At 40.7% G+C, this 14,782-nt stretch overlaps 1 protein-coding gene across 21 annotated transcripts in view; it reads left to right on the plus strand.

Moving 5' to 3' along the window:
• The window catches only part of ABLIM1 (actin binding LIM protein 1), a 212,467-nt gene that overhangs the window by 124,997 nt on the left and 72,688 nt on the right, over window positions 1–14,782 (plus strand). For 20 of the 21 annotated variants that reach the window (XM_030030508.2, XM_030030492.2, XM_030030493.2 and 17 more), the window contains 2 exons: window positions 4,891–5,017; window positions 6,193–6,286. In XM_030030508.2, coding sequence (XP_029886368.1) covers window positions 4,891–5,017; window positions 6,193–6,286 — 221 coding nt within the window. Of the gene's footprint in view, window positions 1–4,890; window positions 5,018–6,192; window positions 6,287–13,518; window positions 13,730–14,782 lie in introns of those variants that run through there. The other variant, XM_030030513.2, reaches the window with a different exon arrangement.

Consider the following 14,782-nt stretch of genomic DNA (forward strand, 5'->3'; position numbering starts at 1 on the left):
ACAATGTATTTCTGTGGAAGTTCAAAGAAAACTTGTTTGTTTCTTGTAAAAATTAAAAAAATAATAACAATAAAAATCCCCCCCATTCTGCCCTGCTTTACCTGTTTCATGGCAGAAGCCTGCTGGTGTTGTCTTTATAAAACTAATGTTATCTGTGTTTTAGAGGGAGGGGAGCAGCAACAAAAGGAATGTAATAAGAGCATTATTCCTGTGACTGGTAGGGGTTGTGGCAGCTTCAGACTTTATCTAGACATGTGCTACTAATGGCCATCAGGATTGAAAGGAACTTTTTGGTGACTTAATTATGCATAATTAAGTCAGACTGCTATTAACTCTGTTCACAGAGCTAACCCTGTGTGGAGCAGAGTTGGTATGCTCATGCACATGACTTTGCATAACCATATTCATTAGGACAAAAGCAGGTAGAGAAGATTTCCCTTTCATAAGTTATATGGGGTGAGCAGAGAATGCGAGATAAAGGTATATTTGCTAGTAAATTTTCAAAGCAATCCAAATGGGAGTGGGTAAAGTCATATGCAGTGTGGTTAGGGTTAATACAGCTGTATCAGCTCTGAGCCCACCATCTGTGCTGTGATCAGGGCTCTCTGCTATTGGCTGAGAGCAGGGGAGGAAGGCAAAGGAAGAAAATCCACCGCTTAATTTAGGCAGTGACGAATGGGTTGCTGTGCAGGATGCTTCACTCCTGGATGTCTGGGGTGATGCAGACGCTAAAAAGGGAAACGCATTTTCTCATCATATCTTTACAAGCAAGGTGTCATGAGTGGCAGCTCACCCTGGCCTACATCTTTTAGTGAGGCTGCTTAAGGTGCTTGGGGGGGGGTAGAGGTCTTAATCATGTATAATATTATAGTGCCATGCTACTTTCCCTTGTCCTGTCCCCCCACTTTTCCATGCTTTTGGGCTGGCTGACTCCACATCACAGCCCTTTTGTCCAGGCATTGGCATTTGCTTTTGTATCTGGACACAACAAATATGACACCCTTCTGGGCTATTTTATTCCAGAGCTGTGGCTTAAATATGTTAGGATATATCTTCAGATTGAGCAGGCCTAGCCAGAGTATGCAAAAGACACAACAGGTATGTTTAAGCATCTCTGGCAGAGAATTGTGTAAGAAGCTTTTGCTTGGCTAAAAAATGGTGCTGTCAGCTAATGCTGTTATGAGAGAGAGTGAATTCAATTTTTATACACAATGTCTGAGCAAGTGGACATTGCTTGTGGAGGCTGCAGCTGCTGGCATCACAGGCAGCCCCGGGGGACTACAGCGTGATTTGGGTAACTATATTTCTAGAGCTCACAGGTACAATCTTCTTTTCCCCTGCTTAGGATGAATTTTGGGGAATACATTATTTTCCTGACATTCCTGGATAACCTTCTTCTGATTGGGTCCTTATTGAAGTCGTACTGCCATGCTTTTATTGAGAAATGCCTGTCATACAGCTGAAGATTCTAGGCATGGACACAACACATATGAACATGTGTTACTTCTCATTTATTTAAGATTCCGTGCCATGGAATGGCTAGTCTTAAGTCTTCCTTCAGATCAAATGTAATTTCACAGTGTTTTTCGTGGTATGCTTTTCTTTAGATCTTAAGTGTATATAGGAACTGTACTGCTCACTGCATTTTAACCAGTACACTGCACTTTCCTCCTCCTCCTCTTCATTATCCTGGCACAGCTGGATGTGTGGATGTGCAAGGAATGTGGGTAGGGAAGAATTTGGGTTATGTGACAGAAAGAAAGCACAAGAAAGCTCAGGGTCAAGGGATGCAGTCTGTTAGACCCACAGGTATGAAGCCAGAGGGAACCGTGGTGGGAAGCATTGCACAAAACTTTGGGAAGGGTTTTCAGATTTTTTGGTACAAGTGTGCTCTGGCATATGGCTGTGGACCACTAGTCTTACCTCATGGCCCTTTTATTTGCAGCATGTGCTGGTTATAGGTTAGGCTGATACAGATTGTGCTTAGTGTGATACTGAGATCCTGCCTGCATATATGTGTGCTGATGACATTCAGCCAAAGGCTTTAATGTGCCTCATGCAGGCCTGAGATCATAAATGGCTTTTATTTGTAGAATTTGGATGAACAAATGGTCTTTTCTTAGCCCAGCCCAGCCTCATTTGCTTTCTATTTTAGGAGATAATGATAATTGCTAGCTTTTCATGTATATACCCAACTGTTTTGCCAGAGTTAAAATCAGGTTTAGTTAAAAGCCATCTCAGCCTAATAAGACAGTACTGGGCTATTAGTTTACTTTGATTGTAGACATTCAACGTATCTGTGATAGTAGCAGAATGGAAATAATGATGTTAATTTACTCTTGCAAAATACTTCAAGGAACCCAGAAAGAGTAAGTAAATGTCGTTGTTGCTATAGAATAATAAAAGCATGTTGTCACACATGAGCACAAGAGTAAGTGCGGCAGCACCACCTTTGGCTTAGAAAGAAGCAATTAAACAGGTAGAGATACTTCATGGATCCCTACTTCCTCCACGTAACTAGTTTTGGCACCAACAGACATGAAGATACTGGACTAGGTAGACCTTTTGTGTAAGGCAATTTTTCTATTCTGACTGCTTCAGAAATTCAGTTAGAAGCAAAATTAAGTGCTTTAAAAATCTCTTTCTTGGTTCCATATCTGAGAAATTTCAGCTTCATGGAAGTCTTCTTGGATAAAGCTGAAAAAAAGATGGAAAATACAGCAGCTTTTTTTAGGATTAATGCAACAGGGAATAAATTACAGTTTGGCAGGACCCCAGGTCAGGAATGTGGAAGCTGGCACACTACGGAGAAGCAGTAGTGCTGGAAAGCTGAGAAATGGGTGCTGTTTAAAACTGCAGTTCAGCACCCACTGAGACTGGAGGAAAGATCCCATTTGTTGTCACAATCGAAAGGCAAATTGCATGGTTTCAGATTTAGCATAAGAAAACTGATAAGAAAACAGGCTGAAAGGGACCTCAAGAGATGATCTGTCCTCCCAAAACCAAAGACAAGATCAGCATACCAAAGCCATCCTCACAGATGTTTGCTTGTCCCTTCCTCAGCCCCATGCTGGAAATTCCAGAGCCTCCCCTGGTGACCTGTTCCAGCCTTTGCTGTCATTACAGAGTGGCATGGAGCCCTGAGCTGGCACGGAAGAGCCTGGAGATCCATTACATGGTGTCAGTCTTTGTCATTTCATGATTTCAATTTGTAACATTTGTCCTCTAGAGCAAAGTCCCAGTATTAGGACATCTCAGGATTGCTTTTCAAGTCCAAGTCATGTCAGCAGTCTGTGACTTGCATTTTATCACAAGATACCACGGTGCTTAGTCCCTTTTTTTTTTTTTTTTGTCTTTTAAGGGATTTGAGAATAAGAACACTGACAGAAAGAGGGATGTGCTGCAAATAGTGACCTGGATAGCAGGAATGCACAGCATGTATTTGGGGCTTTCTTGGCCCATTATCCAGGAAACAAAAGTCAGGCCCTTTAGTGTCAAAAGGAGTGACCCTCTTCTCATTATCAGTTGTGATAAAGAACTTGGACTTGCCCTTTTGCAAGGTGTGATGTTGCCTGGGCTGTAAACCCAGGAGGAGATGAAGGTTTTCAGGCTGTACCTGTTCAGTCAGCTTGAGCAGTGCAGCCAGGATGATTTTTTCCTGGTGCCTGGGCTTTAACTGCTGAGATTGCTCTGTTCCTGTTGGTCTCCGTTTGTTGCTATTTGTTGATGTTTCAGGACTGTGGAGAGGACGTTACATTGACCAAAGGAACACCGAGTTTGGGGATAACAAAATACGGAAAATGCTTTGTTCCAGGCTGTCTCCTCTGTGGCTTCCATGTGTGCCTTGGCTGATGGGCATTCCCTTTCTGCTTCACTGGTCTTCCAGGCCTTCCCTTCCCTCAGTCCCTCTGTTCCCTGAGGCTGGGCACAGAAGCTGTAGCACAACCCTTGCAGTTCAGTGCTGTCTGCCGCATCAGTCCCTTCAGATCTTACCATGTGCTGAATTGCCCCTTACCGGGAAATCTCTTTGAGTATTTTATGTTTGAATGGAGAGGAATGGGAGCTTGGGGCTGAGCCAAAGATTTCTTATGTGACGTGAGACATTGTGGCATCCTCTGGGACAGAGGGCATTCAGTGCTCCTGGCTTCAGGTTTGCATTCTGCCATCAAAGAGTCTTTCAGAATCGCAGCGAAAAGTGAGTGTCGACTACCAAGGTAGTACCAAAATCCCTGAGCGAGAGTCCTTATGCCGATTAGAGTCCATGAGAACTACAGTTTACCATACCTGCAGGTGGAAGACAATATGCCCTGCCACGCAGCCTTCACTGCTGTCATACTGCTGTCACCCGTGCCTTGGGCTCTCCCTGAAAAAAGGTGTCTCCCCCTGTTCCTGGCTGAGATGTGCCACCGCCCCTGAGCTGGATGGACACATTGGGCTTTGCTGCCACCCAACGGGGAAGTGCAGCATCCTGATGATGCTCACTCAGGCCTCCTATATTTAGTTTCATGTAAGCAGTCAAGACCTTGCTAAAAACAAAACTAGAAATAACACTGATTACTTTAGAAGACAGCAGCTTTTTGCAGTGATGATTTTTGTAGCTCGTTCCTAAAAAAATCTGAAGTTTGTACAGAGCTTGCCCGGCAGTCTTTGAATCATAAGCAGCATGAAAAACAGAAGAGGTATTTTCCGTCTTCTACTGAGTGTGTATAGGATGCCGAAGACCGAATCTTTGTACAGGACCTGGGAAGTGTTTGAGGAAAGGAAGATGTACCTTTTTGATTGCTGTGCAATTCTCTCCTTTGGTTATCAAGCCTTGCAGTGGGTGTGTGGTTAATGAGGGTTAATGAACCAAGTAACTGACAACAAATGCATTTGTTTGTTTATTTGCAGATTGTGCTGGCTGTGGAAGAGACATAAAAAATGGACAAGCATTGCTAGCTCTGGATAAGCAGTGGCACCTTGGGTGCTTTAAGTGCAAGGCCTGCGGGAAGGTCCTAACTGGGGAATACATCAGCAAGTAAGTAACCTCTGCATCTCTTCTGCACTCTTGGCATGAGTTCTTGTTGCCAATGAAGAAGAACTTGCAGCAAAGTTCACCTTTTGAAATCCAGTTTTCACCGCCTTTCCGTATACACCAAAATCTTTGTTCCCAGTGAGAGCTGAGTTGGGAAAGGAAAGTAAACTGAAAAGTGCAACTGAAAGGTGGTGTTTACTGATAGTAGTCTATATTTAATACCAATATGGAAGAGGATATATCTCCAGGTTCCCACAAAGGATTAGGTGAATTCCTGCATGTGTTTTCTATGTTAGCCACATAAAGCTTTGTGTCATTTTGCCTTCCAGTGTGTGATTTTGAGGAAAAAAAGTAGGAACCTGTCCATTGCTTGCCTTTGCTAGAGAGTAGAGTAAACGTGATGATGTGATTGACCTCACACTGTGTTTCTTATCTCCATATAAGAAACTAATGAAGAGGGTTTTGAGCGGAAGGAAGTGTAGAGGAAGAGAATGGGGAAAAGTGGTGTAATGATAAAATAGAGGGAATGAAGATACAGTCTCTGTTTCCCCCCTGCAGGTATATAACAAAGAGAAAAAATAGGGTAACAATGTTTGTTTCACAAACCTGTCATTAAGGGTTGTATAATATCTAATAAAAAGTAGCATCTGTAATTTCTCTAAAGAAGTTCAGTGCCTTGAGAAATACTACTAAGATGACTAGTGCTTCCACTTTTACTCTATGTTCCTTGTTCATACTAAAACACTATATAACCTTAAAAAAAAAAAGTGACTGCTTATGCTCTTGCAGACTACCAAAGAATTTTTTGCTGAAGTGAACAAAAACTACCTGCCTATGATAAAGACTGTGATCTCCTCTCATCCCCATAGACATAGTTTCACTGATTCCCTAGAATTGCACCACCTGTAGGTGTAGAGAGTCTGTTCTAAAGAATGAGTTTTACTTCAGTGGTTTGTACTGGATGCCTTTTCTTTATGGGAATTTAAGGAATAATTCTAAGAGGCACTGATGAGAATATGAATTTTTTTCTTCTACTACAAAATATTTCCCTTGAATTCTCTCCCATTTGCCTATTCCTGTGTGTAGGAGTTCCAGACTGAAGACAAGGGAAGAGTGTAAGTCATGCTGTAACCTGTTTATTAAAGGGTGGTTTGTAATTCGTGGATTTTCTTTTTCAGAGATGGTGCTCCTTATTGTGAAAAGGACTATCAAGTTCTTTTTGGAGTCAAATGTGAAGCATGTCACCAGTTCATTACTGGGAAAGTCCTAGAGGTAGGTGTTTTGTAAGCTAGAGTTTAGGAATTGGGCCATGTCCCATTATGTCTTCATGCAACTGCAGAGAATACAAAAATTCACATAGGAAAGTTTTTTCTGCTGATTTTAGAGTGAAGTTGCTGATTTTCAGAAATACTTTCAGTGTTTTAGCTTTGCAGTCATCAGGAAAACTGTGATAGGGAATTAATTGCACTAGTTTCTATGGATCTGTGGTTTCTATGTTTCTCTTTTAATGGTGATATGCAAAGTCTATTGCACTGCTTATTCTGTGTCAGATGTGATATATTTATAGAGGTAATCTGAGTATTGGAATCACCTTTGGCAACCATAAGTTTGCCAAAACTAACAACATGAGATTTCTCTTCTTAAATGAGGCCAGATGATCTGAATGATGCTGAGAAGGTGAGAAGGAGAAATGTGCTGGAGCGGTAAATTATATGTTCAGAAACAAGAAGGCAGAAAACATCTGAACCATCTCTTTTGTTGACTCTTAGTTGGAGTCCTCAGCGTTCTCATTGAAACTGACCAAATCTTTATAAAGATGTGTATCTTTTGTTGTCACTACTGATCTCCATCTCCTATGTCTGTCATGAGTCCCCTTTGAGCTGAAATCCTTGAACTATGCGTGGATCCCTCTGTGTCATCACTGAAATGTTTAAGGGGCAAAAAATGCAGAGGACCTTCCTTGTCACACTGTCATTGAGATATGAGAAGCAAAACTGCTAACTCGCTTCTTTGTAGGAAACTCTGTTCAATGGAAAGAACCTAAGCTTTGAGCCCAAGTCTGGAGCTGGGCTGTGTGGCTTGACTCCAGCTTTAGTGATTTTTAATACTCCACTTTTCCTGGGAAAAAAGCCTTTACATAATAAAGTTTGTGGAAGAAATGGGGAACCACGAAGGACTTTGGTTACAGGTGTATTTTGTGAAGAAGAAACTGGATGTACTGTATGTTTTACAGTGAATAACAGAAAATAAACCTGAAAGTGTTATGGAAATAAAAGTAGCTGGAATTTGCTAGTGAATGTGTATTACAGGTTCTCTTCTTTGTGTCCCATTTGCTACAGATATAAGACTGTGTCAGCAGTCATATGAGAAGTTTCAGGTTTGACATAAAGTGGTAACAGCTTGTGGTTTTAGTTCTGGAGGTTTCTCTGGCTCAGTATTCAGAATATTAACCAGGATGGTAGCCACCAAATGAGGGACTCGGAACGCGTGTGGACACCTGGTGCATTTGTCACTGCATCTACTGGGAGGAAGTACAATTTTTTAATTAGCCAGGCTCTTAGTCTGCCTCCTTTGCAATGTGTATCTAATTCCTTTGGAAACCCACATAGATAATTAGTGAGAACAGTCTGAGTTTTTCCTTGAGGAGGAAGGCTGTGTCCCTGGCTTTAATCTAGTGGTCTGCTACCATCTGCTTACCTATTCCCGTCTACTGATGAGTTTTTCAATTTAGTACTATGTATTGGTGGCACCATAGTTGCATCTGGTGCAGGAAGCACTGCAGGAGAGAAGTAATTGGATTTCTGAGATTGGGAAGCATAAAATAATTCTAAAATTATTTTAGATGCACATGATAGGTGCTCTAACCTACAAGTAATGCAACCTATTCAGAGGCATGGAGATGAAAATTATAAAAAAGAAGGTTATTGGAGTCTGTGAGAGCTGGGAAGAAATAAGCTATTCTTATTTGGAGCCTTTTGTGTAGTGGATGTGAATATAGCAAGGCGGCACTCATGTTATTCTTCCTAGCATCAGTGAGAAAGAGACCTAGCTTTTTGAGAGGTTCATGAGCTGTATCCTTTCAGAACAGAGTAAGTTGAGACTAAGCAAAGATTAGTTCAATTGAACTAGGACTTAGCTGTCCGTCATAATCTAAGCTGAAGTTCATGTTATCAGAGACATTGTGTCCTGGGCAGAACCCTGATGCAGTCATTTTGGCCCCAAGGCTGCTTTCTCACTCCATAGTTCTTACTCTTCTGATGGCTATTTATTATCAGAAGAAGAGCAACATTTTGCTGAAGCAATGAAACATGTCCATCCTCTTGCAAGGATCCACCTCTTCTAAGAGTCAAAATAGGTAAAAAAGATAAAGATTTTTCCATTTGACCTAGCCCCTGCAGAATCAGAATATGCTGATGAATTAGAAACACACCCTATGAATGATCTTATCAATATATGGAAATATTAAGCATGCTAAGTTCTGGGTAAGACTAGAAATTTTGCTTGAATATTTGTGGCTCTCATTGATAATCAGAGGCACAACCCATAATAATACAGTAGAGGGCAGCAGTAGTTCTCGATATGTAACTAAGACCAAACTCCTCTAAAGCCTGTAGAAGTTGAATTACTCATACAGTGCAATTCTTGAAGACTGACTGCTCTCTGAAAGGTGTAGATGGGACAAGTCCTTAGAAACTTTCACCGAAAAAATAAGTACTGTGTAGTCAGGGAAGCCATTCAAACATTGGCTTAACTGCGTTACAGTATGTATGAGCAGCCTGGATAGTCTATGAATAGAGTTCTCCAGGTATCATCTGGGAATGCAGATGCAGGAGAGACATTCAAGCACTTTCTGTCATTAAGTGGTGCTTGAAAAGGTTAGAAGATACAGGTGAGCAGCTAACATTCAATAATCAGAGCAGTTTATCAGAACCATGGGCTCATCCTAGAAACCTTTTACATTGTCAGAGATGCACAGTTCCAAAGGGGCAGTACTAATGCCTCTAAATTAGACTAAAGGAACTAATAAGTCAAAACTTAGGATGAGAAAATCATGTGTCAGCATGTGTGACCCCTTTGGGCAGAAAAGGTAGTCTAAAGGATGGGGTCAGAGCATGACATAAATCCTCTGGTAATAATGGAGGTGACAGATTGGAAGCAGCCACAGGGCCATGGAAGATAATTCATAAAGCAGGACGCCACAGTTCAGGGAGGGCTGCAGACCTATTTGAGGCAGGACAATTAACAATCTCCTTATCTTGTACAGGAAATCACCCACAACCTTCCAGTACACCTGAAGTTTTAATTTAGATGAAGCTTGAAATTCTCACAGGAGGATTACTGTCTTCCGTTTTTGTTTTCTTTGGCAACATTTCTTTTGATCTGTTTCATGTGGGTCATCTCTTGTCCTGCTGCCTCTCTTGGGAAGGAAACTACATTCTTGGTGTGAAGCAGCACCATTATAGGAACTGTCTAGGTAGGGGTTATGGCATCACTGACTAGCCCAAGTTATCCTTACTGACAACCAGTGGGAGAGAAAACAAAACACTTTGTACTTTGCCTTTGTTAATAAAAATGGTAGTAGTAAATTCACTGATCAGTATCTTTCATTTTATTTGTCAATAAAATAATTTGTTATGTCAGGAGCAGAGTGTACTATTTCATCATCTTCATCCAAAGAAATGATTAAAAGAGATTGGAGGGAAGTATATAGTACATTGTCTACAAACACTTTCTTCTAATGGATCAGAAGCGATGAGCAGCATGCCATTGTAGTCCTGCTTTATTTTCTGCTTATTTTTATTACATCTGGGACAGTCTAAAGAAAAACTGAAAAACTGAAGGGAAATGAAAGCATGAAAGTTAGCTTTGGGTTCACAGAGGCTGGTGCTATCTATTTTTCCAATAAAAGATAATTTTTTTTATTTAAAGAGAAAGTGAGATTCTTTGCAACATTGCAGGCTTTCAGCTCCTGCTCACTTTTGTCCCTCAGTATGGCTTAGGACCTCTGAAAAATCAGGTTTTCAGTCTTCTGCAGCGAGCAGCCAGCAAGAGAGACAACCACTCCTGATGTGGACCTGAGTCTTCATCTCAGAAGCAGCTATGCTGTGCCCCTGGTAGGCACCTTCAGCAAAGCCTGTCAGAAAGGCCAAGGTTTGAGTTCAAACCTTGAGATTCAAGCCTTGAGAGGATGGACTCCCTCCAACCATTCTGTAGAGGTGATCCCTCCCCTTTGCTCAGTTAGGAAATGCATTACTCAAAAAACAGTACTCATTTTGCTAATATCCACATATCATGGAAGAATGCTCTTTTTTCTAGGCCATAGATCTAACAACTTTCAGTAGCCCTGAAAATATGGAAGAAGAATACCATGTGCATTTAAGTCAGTTCAAATATTTCTCGTGTATTATTTGACAGAGAACTTTGTGACAAATAGTCACAGATGATAGATGAGTGCATGCTAACACAATAAATGTGGTATTATGCAATATGAAATAGATGCTGCAACTTTCTTGAGGATACCAGATACTTTAATACTCGAGTATTTCAGGAAATGTTGTCAAGGCAACAGAGATCAGTGTTCTTCCTTGGGTTTCTCCAGCAGATAGGAATCTTATTTATGAAAAATTACCCATTTCCCATTAACTCTGGTGAAAAACCTTTTTATCGGGCAATAACGGCATAGTGAGAGTGAGGACTTTTACATAGACTTTCCACTAAGCTATTGTTTTCATAGCTTCAAGGCTTGCCTATTGAAAGATGCCCATCTGATCCTAATCCTGCAAGTTTCTGTGTAGACATGTGTAACTCCACAAATCTAAGTAAACTTCAGCACATATTTAGCTATTTGAAAGATGCTGGCCTAAATCATTTTTGTCTAATGTGGTTAACATACACAATATAACTATTCCTCCAAGGCTTAATTCAAAATATGTTAAATCAATGAGAAGCTTTCCATCGACTTCAGAGAATGGTGGCTCATGCCTACATCCATGTATTTTGTCTTTGCTTATCTAAAGTGATTTACAAAACTTCTATTAGTATTCTTTTAGTTCTGCAGAAAGAAGACATCAGGTGGATATTTTGCATGAAATCATACAGAAAGCCTGAGAATAAGATTTAGGTCTTAATGATTTTCACTTTTTTTTGGCTGTTACTGATACGAACAGGATTTGATCTCATGACCTAGAGATAGAGATGTATATATCTGTTATCAAATCCCCCAACCATCTTGCTACTCTACCCGTTTATTTTTATAATACTATTTGCTTAATATTCATTTGCAAATAAAAAGCCATTGTGTGGTTTCTCCTGACTGTGCATAGCTCAAGTTCCTGTTCTAATGGGCTGCTGCCTGCCCTGTGTTTGTTTCCTGTGCACTGTTGAAACTTGCACCCCACCTTGTAAGCAGTGGCATAACGCCATTTTAACAGATGGACCTGAAAAGAGAAATGCCAGAGCACCAGAAGGCTCCCTTGACTTCAGCCTGCAAGGTCAAGTTCTAAATGTGTTTTTGATATTGTAATTTATACTGAGCTTCCCCTGATTTTAAAGAGGAGTAGTAATTTAAGATGTGGTATCTAATGTGAAGGAGATTTAGTACTTGTAGGTACTATTACTGTAATGTGCCAGCATTTTAAGGTGTCTCATCTGTGCTGCAACTAACTCTGAAAGATTTCAATTTTGAGATGCCTTGACTTCTGAAGTTAGAAATAGATAACAATAATTGGGGGCGGGGGGGGACACAGGACAGGGACGACATGACCAAACAAACAGTAAAAGTTGCTATGGTTGTGTAAAGAAACTGTATCCATATTTAAGAGGCAATGAATGTGAGCCAGAAGAGCCTGTAAGTTTCTTCAAGTATTGTTTTCAGAGCTAGATTTAGAAACCTGTGCTGTCAGGGGTTCAGAGAAGTTTCTGCTGATTCTTTACATGTAAATGAGTCTGTTCTAAATAAATAAATAACAAATAGATGACAGAACATTGCTGGTTCCCATACTGTAAATGATTTATTTGAACAATGCCTGTTTATGTTGTTCAAGGATATGCCTTCTGCCAACACTTACCCATGCAAGCAACTTTGCTCATGTGAGTATTAGTATTCGGATGCTTCAGTTGATTGACTTTCAGGGAAGCTCAGTAGCCTACACGTTTAAGTAATTTATTTTAAGGAGATTTAGGCTCATAGCTTACATGAAAACATCACCCTTCTCTGCAAAGATCCATGCAGTACAGAGTTTAGTTAGGTACTTCAGTACATTCATGCGTCTGGTCCTGTGTTTTAATAACAGTACACTTTCTAGATTGAGGAACCGTGTAGAGAATCTCTTAAAACAAACAGAGGTTTCTTTCAATTCCATTCAGAAATGTTAAATGAAAGGCTAACACATATTCTTCTGCTGAACAAAATACTTAGCAAGGCTGTTTTCATAGTAGTTATGCAGGAAGTATCACAAAATGTGTCATTTACTGGATTTTAATGATGCAGCCTGTACTGGTAGTACAGGTTGAGGTGATGTAAAAATTCAAACACTTTTATAAATGAAGCAGTTGAGCTGAACAAAGACTGATGATATGATGGATCCAAATGGGTTTGGTTTTGGTAGTATGTTAAAGTTGTGGTAAAATAATAATCCCTGAAGAATGTACTACCATTTTGTTTTCATAGCACTAGGCGTCTGCTGGTTTGGGTGTCTCACAGGCTTGGGAGAGTCTTTGCTCTCAACCATTGTCATCTTCACACACCATAAAAATACAGGGGAAAAGACTACGGAGCAAATGAGAAGAAGCAGTGGAGTTTAGTGCATGTTTTGTTAATTCTGTGATTTGCTTTGTTTGTGTTTAATTTTACTGCTGTTACAATAAATGAGAAAAATGAACATGTTGTTTGAATGTCCCAGGTAAGTGATAAGAAAAAGCAGACGCACATGATGTGATTGTTTGCCCTCTTAGTCAGACAGATATGTACAAGCAGACCACAGCACCTTTTTCATTATGGAAAATACCTGTTGAGAGATCAGATAGGGCCAGTGCACAGGGCCCACTGTAAATTCATCAAATGTTCATAGAGTGTGTCTGAAGCGTGATCTCACCCAAAATGTGCAAATAGGAGAAAGGGATACATGTACCAGTGTGGGAAGTGGCTCCAGCACTCTGCCTGCATTAATCTGAATTGGACTAGAATACAATCTCAGTGTAACTAAGTGCTTCTGACAAAACTAGACTAACACCCAGGAGGCTGTATAAATTCTTCAGAAGCCACGGAAGTAATAACTTCCAGAGAAAGAGAGGCTAATTTCATACTCAGGAGACACCTCTCCCCAAGGGAAAAATGTTCTGAGTTGTATCAATGTCAAATAGTGACACACAAGTGATGAGAAATGGCCCTGCCCCTGCCTGGGCCGGTATTCATCCCCCTTTTCCTTTTTCAGAATGGGTTGGCCGAGTTACTGCCGGAGTTGGTTTAATGTGCAGGGAGGATTATTTGCTTGGTTTGGTGGGTGTGTGCAGGAGAGTGCGTGAGTACGAGCAGAGGAGGAGTGAGACTCAGGGCTGGGTGCAGTTACAGGCACTTCACTGTGGGCTGGTTCAGTGAGAGCACGAGCGGTCTGCACATCGCTTCTGGTAGTGCTCCAAATTTGAACAGAGGTGGAGGGAGTCTGCCCGCCGGGCTGAGGAGGGAATGGACTTAGACTGAAGAATTATTATCAGAAGGTAAACCCTTTCCTGTGAAACTAGATCTGAACTGGAAGGTGTCATGGCTTTCTTTTGGGGGGGAGAGAGGAGGTGCAACTTTGTGATGTAACTGAATAGCTCGCCAGTGGTATCATAATAGGGTACTTGTACTTTTGTTCCTGTGCACCAGAAGGATTTTTTTTAAAAGGCTGTGTGTAATTCTGTGGTTTAGATAAAGGGAGTACAGCTAACATGTTTCTAAACTGCCAGGAAGAGAGGAGAATGGCGCAGAGCTTGGGCTGTTTCTGATTGCAACTGATTGCTGGTGTATGGAGGAACAATACAATTCTTCATCTCAAATAATTCTAGATATAGTTTTGTTGTCTCTTTTGATCACTTCTGGACATTTGTTGCATAGAAATAAGGTTAGAGTTTGTTTCCAGTTTCCCTGCCTTTTTGCTGAGAAACATGCTTTATCAGTTATGTAGAAAGCTGATTATTTTTTTTCCTCCTAATGTGGGGTTTGTTTGCGTAAAAATGGGGAAATGAAAAGTTTAATAATAACTCAGGATATGGGTAAATGGTTCAGACAGATTGTCTATGTAGCTGAGTAGCAGCATAGATTTAACTTAATTTAGACTACTATTCCCTGATGAAAAATATGCTAGTGTAATTGCCTGGAACACCACACCTTGCACAGGGTCAAAAATCTAGAATAGATATATTTCCAGAAAAATAACATACATTGCTTCATGTAAAAATCTTTCTAAGAGGAGTTTGGTGATTGCACGTGCCTTCCCCCGCCCCCGCCCCTGCCAAAAATTCAATTTGGCAAGAGGGATATCTGTAGTTGGGAAAGACTTGACATATAAAGATGACAAAAGAGTATCTGAAGTTGACAGAGCCCTAACAGAAGTTCAGTTGCTATGGCAGCATAATCACAAGGCATTAACTTCTCAGCAGTGGTTTGGAAACCATCCTTCAGTCAATTTGAACATCAATAGGAAGGGAAGGAATGTTAAGAGGATGTAGGGATGGTGAATAAGAAAAGCAAGTTGTAACAAGTAATTTAAAAAATAACCAATTAAAGCT

This window comes from Aquila chrysaetos, chromosome 11, assembly GCF_900496995.4.
Source record: "Aquila chrysaetos chrysaetos chromosome 11, bAquChr1.4, whole genome shotgun sequence".
Lineage (NCBI taxonomy): Eukaryota > Metazoa > Chordata > Aves > Accipitriformes > Accipitridae > Aquila > Aquila chrysaetos.